This window comes from Onychomys torridus, chromosome 19, assembly GCF_903995425.1.
Source record: "Onychomys torridus chromosome 19, mOncTor1.1, whole genome shotgun sequence".
Classification (NCBI taxonomy): domain Eukaryota; kingdom Metazoa; phylum Chordata; class Mammalia; order Rodentia; family Cricetidae; genus Onychomys; species Onychomys torridus.
Genome location: NC_050461.1, coordinates 28,951,562 through 28,979,194, shown reverse-complemented (window position 1 = coordinate 28,979,194; position 27,633 = coordinate 28,951,562). Strand labels below are relative to the sequence as shown.

At 40.6% G+C, this 27,633-nt stretch overlaps 1 protein-coding gene across 8 annotated transcripts in view; it reads right to left on the bottom strand.

The window, feature by feature from the left end:
• The window catches only part of L3mbtl3 (L3MBTL histone methyl-lysine binding protein 3), a 105,718-nt gene that overhangs the window by 32,403 nt on the left and 45,682 nt on the right, over positions 1-27,633 (bottom strand). For all 8 annotated transcript variants that reach the window (XM_036169057.1, XM_036169054.1, XM_036169058.1 and 5 more), the window contains 5 exons: positions 26,314-26,405; positions 23,782-23,933; positions 11,779-11,855; positions 5,909-5,994; positions 4,152-4,262 (listed from right to left, as the gene is read on the bottom strand). In XM_036169057.1, the coding sequence (XP_036024950.1) occupies positions 4,152-4,262; positions 5,909-5,994; positions 11,779-11,855; positions 23,782-23,933; positions 26,314-26,405 (518 nt within the window). The remainder of the gene's footprint in view (positions 1-4,151; positions 4,263-5,908; positions 5,995-11,778; positions 11,856-23,781; positions 23,934-26,313; positions 26,406-27,633) is intronic.

Genomic DNA, 27,633 nt, shown 5'->3' with positions numbered 1-27,633 from the left:
TCAGTGGAGCAGAATGTTGTTTTTCAGGAAACAGAGAAAAATCCTGAACTCTAGGATACGACTTCCTAGGTTCTGCCTTCCCCAGGGGAAGGACCAGGATGCTGACAAAAGAGGTTTACCAAGGAGGGAAGGCTGGTTGGTATCTTGATTTCCTACACTATATCCCCCCCCCAAAAAAAAAACCAAAAAAAACAAAAAAACAAACAAACAAACAAACAAACAAAAGGCTGGAGAGATGGCTCAGAGGTTTAGAGCACAAGCTGTTCTTCCAGAGGTCCTGAGTTCAATTCCCAGCAACCACATGATGGCTCACAACCATCTGTAATGAGATCTGGTGCCTTCTTCTAGTGTGCAGGCATGCTTCCAGACAGAACACTATACATAATAAATAAATAAATCTTTAAAAAAAAAAGTCACACAGCATTCCCTCCTTACCCAGAATTTCGGTGGTGTAAAAATGCCAAAGAGAGAATTCCATATTGTGATCAAAAGAGAGAGCTCAGCTTTATACAACATTTTGTAGTATATTGTTATAATTCTCCTATTATTGTTGTTGTTACTCTAGTGCATAAATTATACTTTATTACAGTATATATGTATGCATAAATAAAACTACAGTGCATATGGGATTTTATGTTTGGATGCAGGCATACACTAGGGATTGTGGAAGATAGTAGGGATTGTGGAAGATAGCTCCCATAGACAAGAGAATACAGGCCCATTCATATATAGACAACAATATAAGCCTAGTCACAAAAACACCTCAAGTATTGTACCTTTTTCTTAATGTGAACAGACACCCAGGATCACCTGACACATGAGACTCAATATGAAAACAGAGGTCATGCTAGTTAATCAAGAAATTTGGGAAGGGGGAGCCTGAAGCAATGGCCCAAAGGTTAAGAGAATCTGCTGCTCTGGCAGAGGACCTGACTTTGGTTCCGAGCATCCACATCAGGTGGCTCACAATCAACTGTCAACTCTAGTTCCATGGGCCTGATTCCGTCTTCAGGCCTCCAAAGGCACACACACACACACACACACACACACACACACACACACACACACACTAAACAAACAAACAAAAAATATTTTAAGAAGAATTTAAGAAAATAATCAAGACAGAGAAGAAAAACTATCAGCAGTGTCCTCAGAAATAAAAAGATGCTTTAAAAAGAAGCAGGAACTAAATGACATTTAAAAAATTTTCTTGAAAAGCACACACACACACACACACACACACACACATCACAATTATAATTAAAAATGCAATCAAAAGTTTGAAAAAAGAGATAAAGGTAGTTAGTTCTAAGCAAACAGAAGTTTGGAACATCAGCAATGTATATAGAAACAGGAGTGTCAACCCAACAGCTGATATCAGAGCAGCAACTTCCAGAAAGAGAGCAGAGACCAGGAAGCTCAAAAGCAAAAGTAGAATATTTCAGAGTCTGCAGAACAGAGTGCTCCACAGTGTAAAGCCCCGAGGACTCAGTCTGACAAACAGAAAGAGGCCATCACAGAGCTTGAGACCCCCAGAGACAGACATCCCCCAAGTGCTGCAGAAATAAGCCCCCAGCCCACACAGATGCAATCAGAGTGGCCTTGGGTCTCCAAAAGCTCCAGGAGTGAGATGCAGAACAACGCAGCACTAAGGATAAAAGCTCCCTCCCTAGAACACCTCTCGTAGTAGCACTGACAGTCAAATATAAAGATGGACATTTTCTCAAATGCAAGGAGTGAAGAGATTTTTCTCTAATACCCTTTCTTAGGAAAACACAAAAAGACATGTTTCAGTGGGACAAAAGTACACTAAGCAAAAGAAGGCGTGTCATTCTACTTCGTAATTTTCAGGAAAATGAAACAGTCTAGTGTGTCAGTGAAAAGGAGTCTCAGGACGTAGGCTGTGAGCCTGGCTGAGAGTACCCACTCTGCTGTAGTGGGTAGCTGAAGAGTTGTGGGAAAAACAGTTCAAGGGAAAGAGATAGTTATCAGCTGCTGAAAAACACACTCACGCTTTTGATTCAAAACACATCAAAGCTACTGTAGCAGCTGAAAAAAAAAATCTAATAAGCTAGAAAGTGTTGGAAAGTAAACTACAAAAAGATCATTGACTACAGGAAAACCAAAGGGGGTAAAAGTAATTTAAAAAGACTTGACTTAGAAAATGAACAAGAGTTGTATATTTATAATAATAACACAGACAAGCGAAAAACAAAAACAAAAACAAAACAAAACATGGCAAGATCTAAATCCCGAGGTCCATCAACAGAAAGAAGACGAAGCAACTTAAAACGGAACTGAGAAGCCGGTATAGTGACGCACGCCTTTAATCCCGGCACTCAGGAGGCAGAGGCAGGAGGATTTCTGTGAGTTTGAGGCCAGCCTGGTCTACAGAGTGAGTTCCAGGAAATCTAGAGCTATGTAGTGACATTTTGTCTCAACGCAACAAAGGAAACTGAACTGAGAAACACCAGTGCACAGAAAGTGTTTTAAGAACTGGAGACAAACGGTCACACCCAGCTGAGGCAGACAGATGTGACTGAAGAGGGGTGCAGCTCCTCCTTCATGTCCTGTCCCCAGAGCAGAAGATGAGAGCATTCATTCTGGTCCTTGCCTTCACCAGCACCCAGCAGGAGCAGCAGCTACCTTATCCACTAGAGAAGCTCAAGGCATTAATGGTGGATAGAGGATAACTTTAAAAGTCGACCTTATTTGAGTTGACTTTATTCCCAAGACACTTAAAATACAAAACCACACCCATCCTCGGCATTTTCTGCACAAGGGAAATGACACTACTTGTGGTATTTTTCTCACAAGTTATAAGGAAAACCACTGCTGGATGCTTTTTGGGTTTTCAACACCTCTGCTGAATCTGAAACCCAGTTCCTGTTGTCAGCTGCCCCTCTGAGGTGTTTAGAAGCAGGTGAGACATCTGGACAGTGGTTGAGTTGAGCTGGTGACATTCATTCTAAAGACTGGGCAGTGATGATTATCCTCCATGCAGCCACAGCGGGCTCCTCTTTGGGTGCCACGGATTTACCAGGATGTTATTACATAAGACATCCAGCAACAAGTGAAGGGATGGGCTCCAGTCTCAAATTTTCCCATTCATTAGTGGAAACTGTCTCACAGTATTACATTCCTCTGGATCAAAATTCTCACACAAGTTAAAAAAAAAATTATTTCAAAATAACACAAAGCCTAACACTTCATAGTCTTAGTACTGTCATTATTTCTGATACATTTCTTTATGGAATCTACTATGAGTTTGTTGTTTTGGAAAAAAAAATATTTTAACATAATCATTTAAGCCTGAATATTTTGCTTCTCAGTATTAGATCTGTTGAAATACTCTGCATTAATGTAATGTAGATGCACAGTAATTTATTTTCCCCGTCAACTCATTACGATATGCTGATAATGACTTGCTGTCTTTAGAGACATTAGTATTCCTAACAGAAAAGTTAGCGGATTCTAGGAAAAAAGTAGGACAGGTATGATTCTGGCTAAAGAGAGAAATTAGTGGTCAAACCAGAAGCCTGTGAGGCCTTTGGGCATTGCATCAGTACTACTACACTGATTCCACATGTGGATGGAACTAGCAATATTTTCTATACACTGACTTACTTTAAGAGAGGTATTTGATGCTTACTAATCCAATTCTAGTAATTGGTTTTATTTATGAAGTTATTTATCTTACATTTTATAAACTACATCTAATGGAGTCAACAAAAAAAATGTAACCTCTTAAAAAGAGGATACTATTGGAGCACCATGTACTTATTTTCTTTTTCTTCTGAAGAGAATGTGTACCACAACATGTTATGTCTACTTTCTCCAAATACACATTCAAAATAAAACTGTCATTCATAATTTAGGAAAAAAATAGCTTGAGGCAATTAAAGGAAACACTTGGATGAATGCAAATCTTCAAAGCAGCAAAGCCACTTTGCATATTCCCATGGTTTTAGTAATTTAATTACAGGGCTTAAGTACACAGTCCAATAAGGTTTCCATTTAAGATACCGAGTAAGAAAGGTCAACGCCAAGCCAAGACCAAAAACACTTACTTTTATCCTGTGATCGAAAGTTTCCATTTAAGATACAGAGTAACAAAGTCAAAAAGCCAACCCAGGACCAGGAACACTTACTTTTATCCTGTGATCGTCCGTATCTGCTACAGTTGCTACTCTGATAAACAGGGGATTTCTTTTGTCTACCGCTTCAAGCTTCATTTTTCTCTGGAATCCATGTGGAGGTTTCTACCAGAACAGAAAAATGTCATGTCGTGAGGCAGAACAGCTTGATGGACAACAACAGCCACCAACAGTTGAATCGCTTAGGTTACCCATTCTTAGACTAGCAGTGAGTGACACTTTTCAGTCAACACACACAGCTCAATCAATACACATGCAAAGGGCAGCCTGAGTGTCCAGCTGAAGAGAAGACAGAAAGACAGAGGCAAAGGGACCATAGCTATTTATTTGATCAGCCACAGGTAAGACTAGACATTTTCCTTATGGGTTGAGGTGTCATGGTATCAGTCTATAGGCATGATTTTTTTTTTTTTTTTTTTTGGAGGGGAGTAAAAGGTCGTGATTTTATTGTCTTCATAACAAATTGGCTTAGAACTGGATCACTTGGCCTTTTCTCTTCTGATTGCCTCCCAGTTGAAAATGCTCGCATCTCTTATCTTACTAGCCAGCATCCTCTGCAGTCGGGCTCAGCACACTCAAATCTCTAGGAAGGAAAGCTTAACACTCAGAGGAAACCGTTCTGTCTCTGAGAAAGCCGTGGGCAGCGGGAAGTAAGGTGGTATTACATATGGTTTTGGTGCATTATATAAAATAATATGGAGGACAGAACAATTGCTGCAAGGATTCTTGGCGGCCAAGCTGGGGAAAGCTTAGTTCTACTTCTCACAGAGCAGCAGACACGTATCCTGCTGCTGCTGCTGCTACCTCCGCATCCAGGTTAAAAGCCTGCATGCTGAAAGGGGAGAGAAGAAGCGGCAAATCCTGAACTACCTGCAGGTGGAATCATAGAAATTCTTTCACAAGGTTTCTCTGTCCTTACTACGGCTTTTCTCTTAAAATTCATGATGTTCTTTCTACCTTAAACTATACTTACTTACTAACTAAGTCTACTATTAGAAACTCTAGCAATTTTTGCACAAAAAGTATCATCTATAAAGAAGAAAATTGTCTACGGAAGATAGAGTCATGTTTAAAAGAATGGTATTTTATTTTGAAACAGGATCTTCATACATAACCTGGACTGGCCTTGAATTGTGGGGTTCCTCATTCACCTCTCAAATATGAGGCTGATGAACATGTCCAGTGCCCGAGACTTACAAAGTTGTTTTCCCCCATAAATTCATGAGAAAATATCAAGTATAAAGCAGTATATTTGAGGAGCTGGGGAGATAGTTCAGTTGGTAAAGTGCTTGACTTGCAAGTTTGCTCCTTAGAATCCACACTTCAAAAGTGGGCATGGGAGTGCATCTGTGATTCCAGGTAGGGAGGTGGAGGTAAGCAGATCCCTGTGGCTCACACTGGCAAAATAAACTACTTGGTAAGTTTCAAACCAGTGAAACACCCTGTCTCAAAAGCCAAGGTGAACAGTATCGGAGGAACAAGATTCAAGGTTCTTCGGCACCCATCTTTATGCTTACCTCCCCAACACAGTGCACTATGCTTACCTCCCCAACACTCGTGCATCCACACATACAGAAACCACAGGGACAGTTTGACTTTCAAAATTGAAACACTTTGAAAGTATCTTCTTTGGCCTCCTGCTGCTGCTTCTCATTCTGAAGTCAGCTGACCAGTTTGGTTTCTTAAATGTTCGTGAATAAACAGCACCATCAACACCCACAAATCAAAGAGTACAAAACAAATTCTCTCACCACTTTGAAAGCTCTTGCAGGAGCAGGTAAAGAATTGGTTTCTTCTAAGTACTTATCCCAAGAAAAGTGTTTCATGTGTGAATAGCCTAGGAAATAAAGGAAACCATGAGTCCTATGAGGTTGTCATGAAGAGGAGACTGAAAATACAACTGTCCTAGAAAAATCATGACATATCAGCGGTGTGAGCCAGGAAAGAATGCATCCGTCCATAGGAAAACATGCTCCTCCAGAGCACGTCCACAAGGATAAGTTCCATTCTCATCATTGATTCTGACTCTCGTACTTTTTAGATGAGATTATAGGAAATAGCTTTATTAAAATAGTGAAATAATACATGGGGTTTGCAAGGATTACTTATGAAATATTTCAGATAACTCCTCCTTTTGTTAGGCTCAATAAAGAAAGAAGCCTATATCACAGAATATTTTTTAAAGTGTGTGTAAAAATAACCCCCTCTGCTCCTCCCCGCTGCCTTTGTTTCCTCTAGAGCCCCAAACCCATTGGGCAGGTACAACAGTGGCTTATTACGGTGCAAAATTTGCCACAGGACGGGGATTTACAAAATCTGCCACTATATTAGTTATGATGGAAGTCAGGTTTCTACCCAACTGAGAAATAGGTATAAACATGGACAAAAGAAAACTAAAATGAAGCCAATAGTCTGAGATTTCAATCAGGGCCCATGGTATCTCTGAGAGGTTTTTTTTTAAACACACACTATTGCTGAAATAGAAAAGAATATAAAGTTCTTCTTCATATGCTTAAGGATATCCTACAGTCACTGAGATCCTGATAGCAGTATCACCCTACTAGCACTAAGCAAATAGCAACCAGATCAGGTGTCTAAATAGCACTCTCCACTTTAAGAAAAAAAAAAAAAAAGCCTTTGAAGGAGTGACTATAGGGCTGGGTCAAGACAAGTGAGTATACAATGCTCTTAGCTGTTCCAGATAGCAGTTTGCAGAAACCAAGACCAGTGTGTGAAAAGGAGGTAGAAGCCAGCTTAAAAGAGCTCCTACTGGGTCCATCTTTAAAGATTTATTTATTTATTATGTATACAGCATATATGACTGCAGGCCAGAAGAGGGCATCAGATCCCATTACAGATGGTTGTGAGCCACCATGTGGGTGCTGGGAATTGAACTCAGGACCTCTGGAAGAGCAGTCAGTGCTCTTAAACTCTGAGCCATCTCTTCACGCCTAGGTACATCTTTAAAACACCTACATGAAATCAACAACAAACTCTTGGGTAAAGTTAGTAATCTACAGTTCTACTAAATACATTAACCAGATGAATGACTGGGAACTGGAAAAGCTAATGTTTGCAGAAGAATGTCAATTAATTATATACAAAAATAGATGGAATGAGAAAAATTACCATTACTCATTAGCATTTGTCAACTTAGACCAGTAATTAGTTCCAAATAGAAATATTAGCATATGGTATAACTACTGAAAGACAGATGAGATAGGAGGTAATTGCAAAATCTCAAAGATTTCTAGAAAAAAGTACTGCTAGAAAAGACTAGCAAATATCTCCTTGATTAATTCATGGTTCAAAAAAAAAAAAAGAGACTGAAATGCTGTGCCCTTCAAAAGATTATAATAAAAATACTGTGATATTTCTAAAAACAAAACAAAACAAAAAAAGTACAACTTGGAGATGTGTGTAAGTATGCTTTCCTTTAGTCCCACCACTCAAGAGGCAGAGGTAGCTGGATCTCTGATTTTGAGACCAACCTGGTCTACATAGTGAGTTCCAGGCCAGCATGCCTACCTGGTAAGGCCATCTCAAAAAACAAAACAAAATAAAAACAAACAAATGTACAAACTCGGGTCCAGTCATGAGGAAACGTCCATCATACTCAAATGACATCACTCTGTACAAAATGATTAGTCTGTAAGTCTCACATCTGCTAAGGTTGTAATTGTCAAGAAGAGTCTAGCTGGGGACCAGAAAAGCCTGCAGCTGAGCAGCAATGCCAGGTGCCTTTGCATAAATGACATTGTGGGGACAGCTGTCAGATCTGAATGAATCTCTGGCTCAAGTGGAAGTACAAATGAGTTTGGAAGTGGTCTTGAAACTTCTCTCCACTGGAGGATGTCTCAAAGTAATTAAAAAGGAAATATGCAAGCCTATACACACACACACACATGCATTTTACAGCATAATTAATGACCACACTTGCAGATAAAACACTTATATACATAAAATACATAAATAAATAAATCTTAAAAGAAATCCAGGGTTGGGGATTTAGCTCAGTGGTAGAGCGCTCACCTAGCAAGCGCAAGGCCCTGGGTTCATCCTCAGCTCCAAAGGGGGGGAAAAAGATAAAAAGAAATCCAGAAACATTCCAAATAAATTAACTGACAGACCATAAGTTCTTAGAAAGAGAAAAGCAAACTAAAACCCCAATGTGGCAAGTAACAAGATATAATAAAGATCCTAGCAGAAATTAATGAAATGGAAACTGAGGAACAATATAGTCAATCACTCCAGCAAAGAGTTGGTTCTTTGAAAAAATTAAACTGGATTGACAAATATTTTTTAGCAGCACTAACCAGAAGAGAATGAAGACCCACAACAGTAAAATTAAAGATGAAAACAAAAAGGTAAGAACAGACTACAAATAAATCCCGAGAATTATTAGTGAAACCTTGGAGCGCATATTCAAAACAAACAGACAAAAGACAAGGGACCTCTAGGGGGGGAATCCGACACATGTGTAAGTTACCTAAGTGGAAGGAAGAAGCTGTGAACAACAAAACAAACACACAAGCTACCAAAGCAGCCACACAGCCTCCCAGCAGAGGAAGCCCAGCGCGGATGAGCTGCTAATTCTTTCACATCTTTTAAGAAGAGCTCACTCCTGAAACTGTTGCACCACTACCAACTCACTCCACGAAGCCAACAACACTCTGATACACAAAACTTGGTAAACACACACACACACACACACACACACACACACACACACACACACGAGAAAAGCATAAACCAATTTTCTTGGTGAACAGAGACATAAAAGTTCTCAAAACATAAAAGAGTGAGCCTAAGTCCTTATCTCTCATCCTACATAAAAATTAATAGACTCAGATAAGGCCCTTTAAAACCTTAATGTCAAAATGAATAATATCAATATAACAGATATCAAGACATACTGGGGAGAGCAAGACAGATCCTTGCACACTGCTGGTGGGAATACACAATGGCACCGCCATTATGGAAATTAGTGTGCCGGTTCCTGTACAAACTATGAGTAGAACGACTATGAGGTGAAGCCACCCTTCCTGCATGTGCAATTTTGTACTTTTAAAACCTGGAAGAAGTACAAGTCTGGCTGCCAGAGATACAGGCATTGTGTTTAGAGCAAAACTACCCATATTAGCCAAAATATGGAACCAGTCTAGAGGTCCATCATCAGATGAATAAAGCAAATATGGCAGGTACACACAGTGGAACTTCAGCTAAATAAAATATTGACAGTCTTAGGAAAATGGGTGGAAACAGAGATCACTATGTGCTGGGGAATATTATTTTAAGATGTGTTACCTTTGTTTATGTTGCATTTGTTTAACTCTGTGGAACTGTGTTACTGTGCCTGTCCAAAACATCTGAAGGTCTAATGAAGTAATGAACGTCCAATAGCAAGGCAGAAGAAAGGATAGGCGGGGCTGGCAGGCAGAGAGAAAATATAGGAGGAGAAATCTGGGAAAAAGGAAGAAGTAGCCAGAGAAGGAGGAAGACTCCACGGGCCAGCCACCCAGCTATACAGCAAACCACGGAGTAAAAGTAAAAGTAAGATACACAGAAGTAGGAAGAGGAGAAAGCCCAGAGGCAAAGGACAGATGGGATAATTTACAGTTAAGAAAAGCTGGGTTGGGGATTTAGTTCAGTGGTAGAGCACTTGCCTAGCAAGCACAAGGCCCTGGGTTCGGTCCTCAGCTCTGGAAGGAAAGACGGAAGGAAGGAAGGAAGGAAGGAAGGAAAGACAGAAGGAAAGACAGAAGGAAAGACAGAAGGAAAGACAGAAGGAAAGACAGAAGGAAAGACAGAAGGAAAGACAGAAGGAAAGACAGAAGGAAAGACAGAAGGAAAGTCAGAAGGAAAGTCAGAAAGAAAGAAAAGCTGAGAAGAAACAAGCCAAGCTAAGGTCAGGCATTTGTAATTAAAAATAAGCCTCCGTGTGTGATTTGTCTGGAAGCTGGGTGGCGGGACCCCAAAAAGAGTAAAAGAGCAAAAACATCCAACAACAACTATGTGAGTAAAATAAGCTAGCCTCAGAAAGACATGTATCACATGTTTCCTTTCATATGCAGTACCTTGATTTCTATTTATAAGTGCATATTTGTGTATTTGGGGTGTGTGTGTGTGTGTGTGTGTGTGTGTGTGTGTGTATTCAAAGTTATTTTTAAAAGGCAAGGATTTTAATTTCAAAGAAGGGACAACGAAGACAGGCATATTTACAGAATACATGAACACAGTGTAGCCAGGAGAACTGGTCAGGAGATGGACAGACTGTGCATGATACTGTAAAGATGACAGAAAAGTTGTCCAAGGAAACTGAATGGTTAGACCCTTCTTTTCCGACAAGAGGTAAGACTGAGCCCTTAGAGGAAAAGGAAAGTGCATTTCTGTAAAGAACCATTCAAGTGCAGGCATGGTAAACTAGGTTCATAAGCCGATTGGGATTCTTTGCTACTCTTGCTTTTACATTTTTTTTTTAATGTGGTAAGATTTACATAAGACTGAATTTATCATTTTTGTCATCTTTGGTGTGCAGTTCTGGGCCATTAAAAACATCCTCTGGTATTTGGACATTTTCACATACAGTTCTGTGATCAAGGTGCTCCGCTTCACACTAATATCCACTGAGCCACCAGCTCCAGAGCAGTAGGGCTTCATGTCACCTGATGACCCTGCCTTTTCCTACCTGCAGGGAGCATGACACTTTCAACAGTGACACGTTAAAAAAAAATAATCCTTATTATGATGAGGCTGATGAATCTGTTTTTTGCCCTGCAAAACCACAAGGACACTGTTCATCAACAGTTACATTGTTTCTTGTCAAAGAGAAAGTGAGTAAAAAAAGAAGGCTCCACACTATTGGCAGACAAGCCCCCCAAAAAGCTTCAGGGAACAGAGATACTGGCTAGCACAAGCTACAGCAATCTGTGGTGGAACCAGAAATCACAGTGACATAAACAAAAGCAAATTCGGATGCTCTGAACTTAGTAGAAAAGTCTAAAGCCACAAGTCCTCACTTCAACAGGAACATCACACCTACCAGAATTGACCTCAACAATGCAGTCTGTGCTCCACTTACAACACCACATCTACTTTTCTTTCTTTCTTTTTCTTTTTAACTCTTTTTATTTTTGAGCTGAGGATCGAACCCAGGGCCTTGCCCTTGCTAGGCAAGGGCTCTACCACTGAGCTAAATCCCCAACCCCACATCTGCTTTTCTTATCTGACCAAGTTTATAGCAACTGTGCACTAACATAATTAAGTCTCCAAATGAATCTCAAGTTGAAAACAGAGAACTATTTTGACAAACTTTGTCAGAAGATGATAATGTAAGGCTGTGATATAAACAAAGCCAGTATTTAAAGTATGAGGCTCTAGCAGGGGTCAGGGAGTTTCCCCCAGCAGTGGCTGCAGGGCTTTGCAAAGTAAAGCTGCAACACTCACATTTATGTGTTTACTTATTTCCTACAGCTGCTTTTGGGCTACGACTGAGCTGAGCAATTGTGACAGGGACTCCAGGGCACACCAAACTTAAAGTATCTATGATCTGGCCCTTTACAGAAAAATGTGGTCAACTGTTCAAATATATGAAAAACATAGACACATTATAAATCCAAACCTGGTGGAGTAATCAGGGTTCTTCTATGTTCTTTACACCAGCCGACTGGATGGATGTGTGGACTGGATGATTCACACCTGCAAGTTATATAAATTAAAAAGCTATAATTATTAGAGAGACAGGCAAATACTGTTAGAAAGTTTTAAGAGGAAAATTAATTAGCAATTATGAACACATTCAAGAGTTCTATTTATTACAATCTACCCAATTTGAAAAAAGAATTCTAAAGGATCTTTCATCCTTCATATAAATATATGTATGAAGTTTTCACACATATAGTGTATTTTTGCTAGGTAAATATCATGTGGATTTGACACTATAGTTTTATTTTCTCACAAAAAAAATGTTGTTAAAGTCTAAAACTTCAAATGCAGAAAAAGTACCAAGAGAGCATCCTTTAGAAGCATCATGGGAGAAAATAAACTATGTAAAAGGAAAGCTAAAATTATTTTAGCATCTCTAAGGCTCATGGGTAAGATCACTATCAAAAACCAGCATGCCAGAGTACCTACAAAAATCAGGAAACTCATAAGAGGCCGTGGGAAAGGCAGTGTTCGAGGACTGAGCATGCATGGTGTGAAGAGGGTAATTGAACAAGGAGGATTAAACGGGGTGAGGGAGGGGGCAGGGCAGAGGGAGGGAGGAACAGAACAGGGAAGGTGAACTAGTGCTAAAGAACTTTAGAACACCATGCAGAAATCCATGGCTGCAGCAGCTTCCTACAAATTAAAATAAATAACACACACACACACACACACACACACACACACACACACACACACAGAGCATAAATGGCCTTGTCGTGTACTGGGAGTGTGGAATGCTTCTTCCAGATACCATAGACTAACAGAAGGTCCACTGCAAATAAACAGATACAGAAAGGGTAACAGCATGCTATTTCGGTTACTCCTTAGAATTGCAGATACCAGAGAATAAAACAAGGCGCCTCCCCCTTCCCTGCTTTCTCTTGCCCATCCTCTTCGAGATCATTAAGCACATATTTTTCCTATCAGCACACAATGCTGGTCCTTTGGATTCCTTGTTCCTCGCCCCACTCGTTCTATGAATTCCCTGCCTCAGCATGCAATGGATTTCACCCATTTATCTGCTCACTTGTTCTTTTAAGTGTCAAGTGAGGACAATGTGTCCAAACTTGATGTGCCAGACCCTGGACAGACCCTGAGGAAATGGCCATAGTACATTAAGTGTAAGTCCTTGTATCTGTAGCGTTTACAGCCTTGGAGAAAGGAACTGTAGGAATAGAAGCCCAGGATTCCTGAAGATAGATAACAATTCAGAGATGCTCAAGAACCTTATGTAACAAGGTGTGACATTTGGCTCTTCTGTATGTGCATCACCCCAGGATTACTTAAAACAGCTAGTACGATGTAAATATTACAGAAGTGTTACGGGCGATTATATTTAAGCTTGCACATGTTCAGTACCGTGGCAACCATCAAGGGCCTAAATTTATGAGCTATGGCTGGCACAGAGGAGAGCAGACACGTGAAGTAAAGGAATAGGTGGAGAATCCAAAGGTGCTCCTTTATAGAGGCTAGTCTAGCCTTTCATGAGGCAATATTTGAGCAGATACTTGAAGGATGTGTTGAAAGAGCGAAGTGAGTCACTCAAACATAGAGAGGAAACTATCCTGGGTAGAGACAAGGCCAAAGGTTCTGATGAGGGGATCCTAGCAGTGCTGTATCACAGGGAGGGAAGGACAGACCGAATGAAACAGAAAATACAAAATGATGTCAGAATGGAAGGCTACTCATTACATAATGAAGTGGAGGATTTTAATCAAGACTGAAGTAAAACATTGTGGAGGGTGTTAGGCAGAGGAGTATCTTAGTCTGATCTGTGTTTTAAAGTGATCATTTTAACTATTATGCGAACAGTAATCCTTCCTGGAAGCAAGAGGCAGTTAGAAGAGGACACAAACTGATCTCTGGCCTGGACTACAGCAGAGGTCATGAAAACAGCAAGGGATCGGGTTTAGATGAACAGTCTAAACAGAACTAAGAGCATTTGTCAGTACATTTAATATCGGATGTGATCCAGAGGAAGTCAGGACACTACAAGGCTCTGGGCATAGGCAACAAGAATGTAGCGGCCATTTCCAGGGCTAAGAATGACTGTTAGCAGCAGCTCTGACATCCCAAGTGGTGAATGAAAGCTCCTGCTGTCGGCATGATTAGCAAATACGTGTTAGACAAACACGAAAGAATGCCAAATAAATCACGGACATGAAAGTCTAAAGTTCACACAGAAAGAAGATTGGGGCCTAGTAACCCATGTTGGAGTTATCAGCATTGAAGTAACAGAAGCAATCAGCCGGATGCAATGGCGTTACAGATCAAGGGAGAGAAGCGAGGGCTGGTCGTGCGTGGGACCTGTGAGCAGAAAGGTCTCTAGGATCAGTGGCAAGAGCACAGCACAAAGGCTAGAACAAACGGGGTTCAGGGAGAACGGAGAGGAGGTGATGGAGACAGGGACAGCAGACATAAGTCGCTCAGTTACAACGGAGGCAGTGAAGTGAGGCCATCAGAGAGCAAAAGCGAAGATTTGTTTCATTGCTTAAGTTGGAAAATAATAAAAAAGGAAAGGACATGACTGGTCCCAGGTTTGGGGACCAGAGGAATTAAAAAAAAAAAAAAAAGAAAAAAAAAAGAAATTAAAAAGGAGGACATGGCTGCTCCTGGGTGTGGTGGAGGAGAAAGTTTATTATAGATATGTGGGAGAGCATAGCCAGGGGGCAGGGATGTCTGGGAGAGTCCAGAGTGGGCATACCCCTGAGCCATGTGAGAAGAGGGGAGAGGGGAGGAGGAAGAGGGGAACCAGGTGCAGCAGCCAGGAGGCCCCAAAGAGGAGGCCTAACCAAAATGGCTGGATTATATGGGCAGAGCATCTGTGGGAAGGACAGCCCAGCTCCTGGGCTGGAGACATTTAGGGGAGGGGGAGGGGCATGTCAGCCATGAGTGCCCATAAGGGACGGAGGAATTCAGGGAGAACCTGGAGGCCAACATCTGCTTTGATATGCTAAATAGGCACCCCAGCCATTTGTCCCAGTTTTGAAACCTAACAGGGTATGTATGGGGATTTTCTATTTTGTAGTATAAAATTACTTGAAAATAAAAGTTGGGTTTTTGTTTTGTTTTGTTTAAACAAGGCAAGAAGTATATATTAGTTAAAAAAAGAAATAGCTGCTGAACAAACCCCTGTGCCGGGGGCATCCCATATGCTAAGGATACATCGGGTTTTAAAACAAACTTCTCTTCCCTCAGGTGTGCACTGGTAAGAAAGATTCTTCAGAGAGGGTGATATCCTGGTGCCCAGGAGAGGTCAAGGAGTCAGTGGGGGGCAGGGAGGGGGGTCCCAAGGGAGCAGCTGAGCTAGTCAGCCAGGTGGAGATCAGGAAGGTGAGCCAAGGCAGGTGCAGGAGGAAGGCGTCTCTTCTCACTGGTTTTTCTCAGTTAAATAAGAAAGGAAACATCTGTTTGGAGAGGGGACAGAGTTAGAGGGTAAGAAGTCTGAGAGAGGAGACAGCCAGAAGGAAATGTAATCTGAAGGAGTAGACAAGGAGAAAGAGGCAAGGATTGAGGGCCCAGCTGGTGTTAACAGCCACAAAGGGAAGGTCACACCAGTCAGCATGGGGCGTCCCTGTCTCTAGCTCTATCCAATGGTCAGGCACAGACACAGTAGGCAGGAAGTGGATTCAACCTGCACTAGGATGCCAGGCAAGAATACAGGAAGAAGATAGAGACTGTTTTACAGGGGAGCAGTTACAGTAAATACTACAGAATGCCAAGAAGCCCATAGGCACACCACAGCATCATTCTTTAAAAAATGGTTAGAACCTTTCCCCCTCTGTGCTTTCAAAGATAACAAGTTTCTGAAACCTACACACACACACACACACACACACACACACACACACACACACAGAGAGACAGACAGACAGAGATGAGAGAGACAGACAGACACCAGACCAGACCTTACACTGGAGTTCAAATACACGTCACATGTCAAGATACTTCAAAACAGCACAAGATACTCCACTTTTGAGAATGTCAGTACATAGCCTATCAAAAGACTGTAAAGTTATACTATAAAGAAGCCAATTTGAATAATCGAAAGCAGCATTTCCTGGAGGTGATTAGTTATGAGACCGTATTTTATCAGGTAAACATGGAACATGACTGTTCTGCAAAACTCAGCTTGGGAAATAGTGGTCTAGAGATCACTAGGGGCCAGAGTCCAGTCTCCTTTTCTACCCAGATCTGTTGTGTCTGTACTGAGAGATGCTAGAATCTCAACCCGGCCTTCTCCATGGTAAACTAGAAGGTAGAACACCAGGAGTTCCTGGTAGGTAAGCAAAGCTAGTAAGTAGTAAAAGCTGAAGAACGTTCTAAGAACTATTCGAAGTGATTGAGATAAGTATGGTAGTCACCACCTTCCAAGCCACGCTCCTCAAGGGCACAGTGTTCAACAGTAACGTGCTGAGAAGACAAAACCACTATTGAAAGCTGCTTTTTTACTTCAGGAGAAAATACTTTTAACTTCAGGCTGGAGGGATGGCTCAGCAGTTAAGAGCACCACTGTTCTTCCAGAGGACCTGGGTTCGATTCCCAGAATCCATATGGTAGCTCACAATCATCTAGAACTCCAGTTCCAGGGGACCTGATGCCTGCTTCTGCCATCAGAGAGCTTGCATGCACATGACACAAAGACACATACGCAGAAGAAACACCCATACACATAATAATGTCAAGTTGGTCTATTTTCATAAAAGACACTTTAACATACAACTCCTTAGGATGGACTGTTAGAATTACATTAATAGGGTTATTTGGATACCCTCAGCTTTTCTTAATCATTTTGGTTATGGATTTTTACTGATGGTGTAGTACCTTTAAGGAAGTATTTCTAGTCCAGCAACTTGTGATACAAAAAGGGCTGTTTGTCTCTTTAGAATGAGGACCATGCTATATTCCCCTCCTCTGAACTCCACATTTTAGAAACCTCCAAAACCTGCTTTTCTCAGATTAGTACTCTCGTGTTGCATAAGATGCAAAAGTTTTAAAGTCGAAGCTAAGTTACAAAGTACCAGTTGCCATGTATCCAGACAGAAGCTCAGCAAAATCACGTCACATAACTGGAACTTACATCTTCCTTCTGAAACAACATTTTTTTCCTCTCTCAACCAATCTCATTTAAAAAGGGTACTGAAGCAATTTGTTTTAAAATTTACATTAAATTATATAACTAATGCACAAAGCAAAATACTGTACATATCCACGGGGTAGTATGCAATATTTCAATACATGAAATAATTATTCTCTATTTCTTTCTAAAATATTGTTATGTTATATTATACTAAATAGATTGCTATGATGTTTTAGCGATTTATATTTTCTCTTTACAATAAAAATACTTTGTAGGAGAAAAAAGTATTTATAAATAGCTTCATAAAAATGAAAAATATAAATACATACTCATTTAATTATTTCCTCTGTCAATCAAATATAACTGTAAAATGCCTACCAGACCAACGGTGATTATTTCAAAGCAAGAACAATAAATATCATTAGCTTTTGATTATACTGGATTCCTCTATAAATTACAATTAAGGGAATCTACAGCATATTATGTACTGCCTCAATATTACATAAGGCCTTACTCATAAAGATTGATTAAACTCACCATTTAAAAGAAAGGCACCGTCTCAACAGAGAAAGTAAGAATAGCCAGCCTCCTCTGACCTATTTTTCTCATACTCTGTCAGTAGCAAACAACGCTTCCCTCAGAAGCTGGAAGGCTCCAAACTCATTTCTTTTGCCACATCTTAGTCCCATCTAGTGTTCAAAGGCAGAAATGTAGCAAAGGGAGTAATAAGGAACTAACAGCACATCACTTTTCACTGTACCTCTCTATTTCGATCACTTGTGTTTTTATGTATGTCATGTCGGAAGTACACTGCAGAACTCTCTAAGTGAAAATGAATCACAAAGTCTGCTATGATCCATTCGGATCAAAGACTAGTCCCTTGTGAAAGACTCAGAAACAAAGAAAACAGTTCACACACACACACACACACACACACACACACACACTCATACACAAAACCTCATTATTTATGATTTAACAACAAAGTGAGAAAGACATGACTGAAGGTCATGTTATAGAAGTACAAACAGGCGAACCTCAACCCAAGGTTGAAAAGTTGTTGGCGGCCATCCCTGGAGTCTAGCCTTGAACTTGCTCTGAAGTTGAGGATGGCTTTCTTCTCCTAATCCCCCTGCCGCCACCTCCACCTCCCAAGAGATTACAAATAAGTACCATCATGTCACAGTCAAAAACTACATAAAATCACGTACATACGCACGGCTAGGCAGAGAGCTAAGCCAGAATATTTCCAGGAGCTTATGTAGGTAAACACTGAAGTCTCTTTCAAGCAACAATGGTTACAGATTTGTAAGAAACGCCGCCAACCTCTTCCACTGCCTCACCCCACAACATGATTGCCTATTTGCTAACCAGGACCTGACTGCCCAGCCACCCATCATAGGTGAACTCTCTGTTTTACTAATGAACTACAGTTTTCAACCAGCTGAATCACCTCATCCTCTCTTCCATCTTAGTTCATATTAATGTGCTTTTTTACTGAGAATCTCTTGATAACACGGTTAAGTTGGCAAAGATCAAAAAGATGCCATTTAGGCACCCTGAAATCGAACTTTTGTCCCCCGCCCCTGCTGAGAGAGAAGTGATTAGTGTGGCCAATAATCTAGTCTCAGATACTTCCACTTTCCCCTTCACAGTGCTTTCAGCCTTCCTCCAGCCAAGAAACCATACTCAAAACACTCTAGGTGCAGGGACCTCACCTCAGAAGATGACCTCACCACTCCCCTTTGGCTCAGTTTTTCTACTGAAGGTCCCTTACAGCCATTTGCAAACCGGTTTCTGTCCCTAAAACCCTTATTTGTGTCCTTGCAGCATGTGATGAAGTAGGCATTTGCTGACCCCTTTGCCAAGGGGGAACTAGGGCTTGAGGTAAGTAATCTACGTAATAAGCAGGTTGCCAACTTCTACACTCCCTAGCCCCAGGGCCGAACAAAGGCATTCTTTCCTTGGCCAGTGATTCTCCATCTTACATGTGCCCAGGCCTTATTTCACGGTGTAACTCTAACCTCATGTCTTCTGAGATGTGACCCCTCCAGTGAGGTTGAGTCAATCCTTTACTCCACATGCCATAGAAGACAGTAACAGTTGGTTCTACTAATTAAACACTAACCACCAGAGACTGGGGGCAAGTTTCTCTCCTACCCTAGAACACTTGCCCCCAGGGCTGAAGCTCAAGACCATCTGAATCTCATTCACACCCTCTCTTCCTGTCACCATTGACACCCAGTGCACCTCCAACTAAACTCAGTAATAAAAGACCATCACCTTTGATATCACTCCAAGACCCAGATTACAAATACATCAATATTACATTAGGGAGAAACAAAGTCATTATTGTTCTCAATCTATAAATATAAAAGAGATCTACTTTTAAAAAAAAGTTTGCAGTTTACTTAGGAAAAAAATGGGAAAAGACTGGGAGGTTTCTTGTAAATCACTAATTTGATGTTTCCCGCTCCGTAGATCTATTCCTTGCTAACTTCCGCCCATTTAGTGTGAGACACCACACTAAAATGAAGCCACAGTGCTAGTCACCCAGGGCTTTGTGCTGAACAACTAAGTCTTGCTGGCATGCTGTCCAGAATCCCCAAAGGCAAGGTCGCAAGAAAATCACCATTTCTTACAAGGAAGAACACTTCCCAGCACCTAAGGGGAAAGAAGAGGTGACTATTCTTATTATAGGTTCTGTCCCTGAAGCCCAATATCAGACAGCAGGAAGGTAAGAGGGAAAGAGGCCATGTGTACAATAGGTAGTAGGTAGGGTACAGGACTCCCAAGGTCACTGTCACAGGGCAAGACAATGCAGTTTCTTCCATCTTGTATGCTTGCTGAGGCCATTTCAGTTTTAACTAGAATTTGATCTCCTTGATAGAGACTACCATGGAAAATTACCCAACTTTATGCTATGGACCCTCAGTCAAGATGCCCCAGCTAACTTGTCTTTGCTTGTTAAACTGTCTACTTGTGCAAGCCTCCTCCTCCAGCTAACCACTTATCTTAGCTTCTGTTAAACTGCTTGCTTGTACTACTCCCCTACAGCTGTGGAGCATGACACCAGAAAGGAACTCTTGCCTTTAAAAACCCCTTACCCTAAGCACTCGGTGCTACACTTAGGTCCCTGAGTGTACTCCCAGCCGACTGGAATAAAGACTTTCAATTGGCCATAAGATGTATCTGAGTGGTTATCTCTGGTGGGATCCCTGTAACAGTCCTCACTTTCCTTCTGGCATCTTTAAAATAGTTTCTAGTTTTAATATTCTGTGATATGTAACTTTATTTCTAAGTCGAACAATCATTAAGAAACCCAGAGGGAAAGCTAGTTTATTTCTAGCATATACTATTTTCCTTTCTTTAGTCCTGGATAAGTTTTCATCATGTTCCTCTTTAGAAGGAAGAAATATTTTATTACAACTAAACATGTAGTATCTCGATGAAATAGACAGGTGCATGTTTTCCATTCCCTCTGTGTAAGATGGAATAGAGTATCCCTATCCTATTCAAAGGGAGGTAAACATTCTCATTTCAAAAACTACTTTGAATTGAAAAAGGAAAGGGAATCTGTAACTTCAATTACACACTGAAGTCATTTATGAAAAAAAAAAAATTCAGAGACTAGAGAACTGGAGAGATTCCAGAGCACTCAAGCAATTTTTTAATGTGCCTTAGCTACATACTGGGGAAGGGAGCACACTTTCTCTTTTCGACAATTCACATGATTTCATGTCAAGAGAGATATAAATCATCCTCAAAGGACAATTCCAGTCTAAAATTAAGGACATTCGTTTATGCTTTTAAAAGTGTCAAACCAGTAATAAGAGATCAGATGTTCACTTTGTTCTTTCTCAGAAGGAACCACAGTCCTTTTTGTTTATTCACCACGGTACCTGACATCAGAGAAAGTGCATGTGCCAAAGCTGCCCATGGTCATTACTTTATTCCAGAAATCCATGTACAGAGGCAATGCCATAGCAAAGAAGTAATTATGGCTTTAAAACTCCGTGATGTGCTGGGCATGATGGCTAAGACTTTAATTCCAGCACTTGGAGGCAGAGGCAGGATGGTTCTTGTGAGTTTGAGACCAACCTGGTCTACAGAGCAGGTTTCAGGATAGCCAGGGCTATCCACAAAGTGACCTTGCCTCAAAAAGCAAACAAAATAAATAAATAAATAAAATAAATAATGACGAAGACAAAATCACTGTGACACTTACATGGTCATACAAATAAACACTAATTCATTTTGTCTACAGAGAACAAAAGAGCAAGTAAGACAGTCTTTTGTAGGGGGGCTAGGGCGATGGCTCCAGAGATAAAACATTTGCTACATAAACAAAGACCAGAGTTTGGAATCCCAGCACCAACATAAAGCCAGGTGGGTGTGGCAGCCAGCCAGTAATCCCAGCACTCAGGAGATAGATAGGGAATCCCCCAGGCAAGATGGCTAGTTAGACTACTGAATTAGCAAACTCCAAAGATCAGTGCCAGATCAGTGCAAGGCTGGAGAGATGGCTCAGAGGTTAAGAGCACTGGCTGTTCTTCCAGAGGTCCTGAGTTTGAGTTCAATTCCCAGCAACTGCATGGTGGCTCACAGCCGAATACTCACTGTATAATTAATTAATAAATAAAAATAAATAAATCTTTAAACATCGGTAGAAGACTCCACTTCAGAAAACAAAATGAAGAGATCGAGGAAGAAGCTGACTTTAATTTAATTTCTAGCCTCCAGATACAAACACACACACACATACCCACACAAGAAAACACATAGGTTCAATGATTCCCCTTCTTAAATAATTCAAGTGAAACTGATATTGAGAAATTCAGTATGATCATTATTGACAGGTCTACTGAATATACATATTAAAAAGTGAACTACAATGGATAAAGGTACTTGTCACTAACCCTGACAACCTGAGCTCAACCCCTAGGACTCACATGGTGGAAGGAGAGTACCAATTCCCAAATGTTGTCCTGTGACCTCCATGTACACTCCCCTTAGTAAATATAAACATACGGAATACATTTTTGGAAAAGAAAAAAGTATGAAACATTTACACAAGTTAATGTTCACTTGATAATGGTCATGTTACATCTGAGATGTCTCTAAAATATTTTTATCTCACATGTTCTTAAGACAGAAACACTCCAGAGATGTTCTTCACCAGGAAAAACAATTCTAGTAATCAGCTGTGAAATCAAGTGCAATGGTTTAGGATGGGGCTGTAGTCTAGAGGTAGAGGACTTGCCTAGCATACACAAGAACATGGGTTTGATCATCACATCCATGAATATAAAAGTTAAATGCTCTGTTATAATGATATTATAATTGCATAATTTCATAGTATAGTGTTTTGTTTTGTTTTTTGTTTTGTTTTGTTTTTTGGTTTTTTGAGACAGGGTTTCTCTGTGCAGCTTTGCACCTTTCCTGGATCTCACTCTGTAGCCCAGGCTGGCCTTGAACTCACAGAGATCCACCTGCCTCTGCCTCCCAAGTGCTGGGATTAAAGGCGTGCACCACCACGGCCCGGCTAGTATGGTGTTTTTACTATTGGATGTAGTATATCTAAAAATGACAAGATTAAAAATAATGTTCTTTAATTGGTATCATTTATATTCAGCTATGTGAGTGGTTCAATTAGCTAAGAATAAAAATATAGAAAGATGATTAAAATAAATTCCTAAAAACTTACACAAGACGCTCAAGAGGAAAAAGAAAGTGAGTCTGTGAATGCATGCACACGTAGGTCTATGCTGGGAATACAGGGACACAAATTTCAATTCTATGTTATGAAGTCAAGTCATACACAAATCCTGAGTCATCTGAAAGGATGTTAATTAGAAGAAATACATGGGACAAGCAAAAGCTTAAACTCTGATATAATAGGAACAAGTGGAGCAGAACTTTGATTTAATCTTGCTTTTTCTTTTCCATTCTTTTCTTTTTCTGTGTTTGGGTATTTTGCCTGCATGTGTGTCTGTGTACCATGAGTGCAGTGCTCACAGATGCCAGAAGAGGGCATTGGAACTGGAGTTAAAGCAGGTCATGACCAGAGTTTGCAACCCCAGCACCAACCTACAGCCTGGTGGGTGTGGCAGCTAGCCAGGAATCCCAGCACTCAGGAGACAGATAGGGAATCCCCCAAGCAAGATGGCTAGTTAGACTACTGAATTAGCAAGCTCTAAAGATCAGTGCGGGGCTGGAGAGATGGCTCTGTATATCTTCATTGAAATACTACATGTTTAGTTGTAATAACGTATTTCTTCCTTCTAAAGAGGAACATGATGAAAACTTATCCAGGACTAAAGAAGTATATGCTAGAAATAAACTAGCTTTCCCTCTGGGTTTCTTAATGATTGTTTGACTTAGAAATAAAGTTACATATCACAGAATATTAAAACTAGAAACTATTTTAAAGATGCCGGAAGGAAAGTGATCCCACCAGAGATAACCACTCAGATACATCTTATGGCCAATTGAAAGTCTTTTGGGTGAGCTAATCAGCCCAGGTCATTTGGAAGAGCAAGCTATGCTCTTAATCACTGAGCCATCTCTTTAGAACCATCATTTTTATTTTTTCAAGACAGGGTCTCATACAATCCTGGCTGGTCTCAAAACTCCCTAGGTAGCAGGGGATGACTCTGAACTTCCGATCTTCCTGCCTCACCTCCCAAGAGCAGGATGACGCCAGCCACCACACGTAGTTAGAGCTTTTTTGTTTCATTATAAACTTCACATTGTTCCTTATTTTGAACTGTGTACTCACTTTCCCTACATAAGCATTACATTTTCAAAAGCACACATTAATGGAAAGGGTCTTACCAATAGTCATAGCTCTCATCCCAGTTGTCAAAATGGACCAGGAAACGATTGTCCACCATGTCTGTTACCGTAGCAACACAGATGAAGGAAGGGTTCTTTTTGTCTACAGCCTCAAGCTTCATTCCCACTCGAAAGCCTGATGGGATCGCTGTCTATAGAAACATGCAGATTTAATTAGAGATAAGCACACTTCACAACAGTGAGATCTACATACTCTGTGCCCCAGCTCCAAGGACACACATCCACAGCTGTAGTCACCTAATAGAAAATGCAGTGGGGTTCCTTTGCACTGGCAACAAGAAAAACAAAGCTCTACAGTTACATTCAATTAACTATCTGAGCCTCAGAACTGTAACATCGGCAACCTGGCAGAGTTTAAAATAATTACTTTCAGTGTGTGCTTTAATACCTTAGTTAGGAGAGTAATACAAGGCAGGCAACTTTTATTCACCACATGGCTGATTGCCTAGCCTTCTTTTCCTTGATTATAGATTGGACAATAAAAATTATTTCACACGAAAGATACACTTAATTGGGTTAAACACGCAAAGTCAGTACAAACTCGCTTCCACCTCTGAGAAGATCTCTCCGGTACTCTACAGAAAGTAGGTCACCATCATATATGAAAAGCGGCAAGCTATTACAGCTGTGGCTTACTTCTACAGACAGTTTTGATTCACAGCAGCAGCACAGGAGCTGGCTGTTAATACACGGTGTCATTAGGACTATTACGTATTTTAAGGCTATGTGCAGATTACCAGACATCTGGGATTTACAATGAGAATATTAGAAGTTCACTAAGCTAGTGCCTGAGTGACACTGAGTGTAAACAACCTTTACCATCTTTCATGGAAAGACATCCTAATCTCAGACTAGGACATGTTCATTGCGTTAACTATAAAACAATGTAAGTCATTTCTACCCTCCAATAAAACCCCTTCCTTCCAAACTGAAGCATACAGGCTACTCTAATGCTGTAAGCAAGCGTGCTACCTTTCATTTTACAGTAAAAGATTAAAGTGAGAGTAAAATTATATGGCTATGGTTGCAAAAACGTAAACAAGTATATCTGAAAATGCTGTGAGTCCTGAGTGAATTAAAGAGTACAAATAACCTACTGAAAATGTACCAGCTATTCGCACCCTGAAATTATATATCATTTATGACCATGAATATCTGAGTATCCTGATGCAGAGAAACTAGAAACAGGAAACTTAATTACCTCTCAAATACCAACAGACAGCCTAAGATGAGGTTGGATGCTAACCATGCCCAGAATGTAGCGGTGGTTCAAGGCAGTTAGTTCATCACACCGAGATGAAAGTCATCATTGAGGAACAGCCGTGGGGCAGAGACAGCAGGCTGCTGAGCTTCCAACCAACTGACCTTCCTCCAGGGAAATGTCTTGTCAGAGAATATATACTGACAAGGCAGTATTTACATTCCAGTGATTAAGCTGTCTGCCCAATTAAGAGATAATAAAACAGGCTGACCATCTTTTTTTCTCTCTCCTTTCATTCGTATTTCAACCTAGTTTATGTTCAATTTCATCAGAGAACATTTCTTCCATGAGATTTGCAGCCTCAAACCCGCTGCCTGATACCCTGGCCTGGATGGAAAGTTTCCCCCATTGCAGATAACTTGCTCCATTTAGAGGGAACCCTGATAGTGATGTTGCTGCCTCTAACCTCTTACTCCCTGCTACCTAAAGGATGAGCCTAGGAGAGGAGGGTGCTGTACTTTTAAGAGAGCCAGGCTCTGGGCATGTGTTCTACTCTGTCTGCTGTGGCTCCAGGGCTCTCCCATGATGCCGGAGTAAGGTGCGATAGAAAAGAAAACCTTTGATTCCAGGGCTCAGAATCAAGAGACTCATTTGTCTGCAGTGAAAGGTCGTATATGTCCTCCTATCTAGTCCTTGCCAGCTCTAAGGATGACATTTTGTTTGCCCCTGCTCTAATTAGATCACCTCTTGGGAAGGAAAAGTGTAATTCATAAGTCTCTCTCAGATATGCCCTGGGAGGAACCCCGAATAAAAGCAGAAAGACAGCAAAGAAAGAGACAATGCCTGCACATCTGCCTTCTCTTTTGCTACAACTACAGCAAAAAACAAAGCCATGAGCTGCAATAAAGCCATGGTGGGATCCCTGGAGACCTCCTGCCTGCAAACTCAAACAGGGCTGTATCCATCACACTGTGTGACTCCCATCTGAACAGCTCCTTGTTCGATGATGGCAACCGTACAATATTCCAGCCGATCTAATTTTTATGCATCTTAATTGTAAGTCACACCTGGATTTCCTATTATGTTGTCATACCATTCAATAAGACAACCATAATATGGCCATAAAATCGATATTTACTCATGAAGAATTTAAGCTCATTTCAAAGTTTAATTAAGATACGTGAATTCCACTCACTAAGGCAATAAAATTTATTATAGTTCCTTGTTATCACTTGTGATTTATCCTATGAGACACTTAAAAAAAAAAAAATCTCTCCTCCTGAAAGGAAAATTATTTTGGATACACTTACTATGTTCTGATTTTCAAATAATGACTTGGGAGCAGCCTGGGCTTTGCATGTCTTCAGGTAAGACTGCCAATTAAATTCTTCTTCTTTATACCCTAGAGCGGAAGCACACGTGGGCAGACTTAGGGAACGCACGAAGCATTACCAGCTAATGCCGGATCCTACTCTGCCTACAGCTGAAATGTGTTCAAATCAAGCAACCAAATGCCTTGTTCAACACATACAATTTAATCCACAATTGATAACTCTATATTTTTTTAGATACAGGTTGTGTTTACCTTCAACAAACTTTGTTATTATTTTTAAATTCTAAATGGAGTAAGGAAGCAAATGTATTTTGAGCCAGGTTGGCTTTGTCTTATCAAGCTACTTCCATCAGCATGTGGTAACAATTCCTCAGAAGCAGGGCTAGTGAACGGGAGTCATCACAGTCCTCATTCCTCAGTTTCCCTCACCTTGTTTACTTTGAGAGACTAATATGAACAAATAGGAAGTTGGGGAAAAATCATTTTAGTTCTTCAAAAGAAAAAATGGGAGGGGGCATGGATGATCCCAGGTTCATCAAAGGTTTTCATAAATGACAGTAAGAGAAAAGCCCTTGTCTAACATGGCCCATTCATCAGTCAGCATTTTCTTATTAGAAGTGAACTTCTAGATGGGCTTTTATATATCTCAAATGCCATACTGTCTTTAACTTGTAGTTAGAACGCAGGGATGGTAGCCTACTACAAAATAACCTCTTTGGGGCTGGTCAAGCTCTTCCCTAGCATGTGCAGGGGTCCTGAGCTCCATGCCCAACATTGCAGGGAGAGGGGACAAAAGTATCCAACTGATAGCTTAAATTTTTGATCTCTCAAAAAAGTTAAAAAGAAGCAAATATTATTAAATACATAGGGGATGAGCTGAAAGTGATAATATTTGTTTTTTCTGGGGGGTGTCTTTTACAATTATAAAACAGGTTTAAAAAAAGCAAACAAAACCCTGGCAGACTGTAATATAAAGGGTTCTACTGGGTATGTTGGTGTGTGCCTATCTCAACACTCAGGAGACAGGAAAGACAATGAAGAGACCATTTTGAGACATGGCTTCATGTCTCAAAAAAAAAAAAAAAAAAAAAAAGTAAAAAGCAAAGCACTCCATTTTAGCTAGGGGCATAAATCAGTGTAAAGCACTTGCTTAACATGAATGAAATCCTAAGCTTGATCCCTAGCACTGAAAAGTAATTATTACTAGCCCAACATCTACGCACGGTAGCTTTCAGTACTATATTTTCTTCTGCAATATCTAGAATATCAAAACCTGTAGGTTCAAGGAATAATTTCC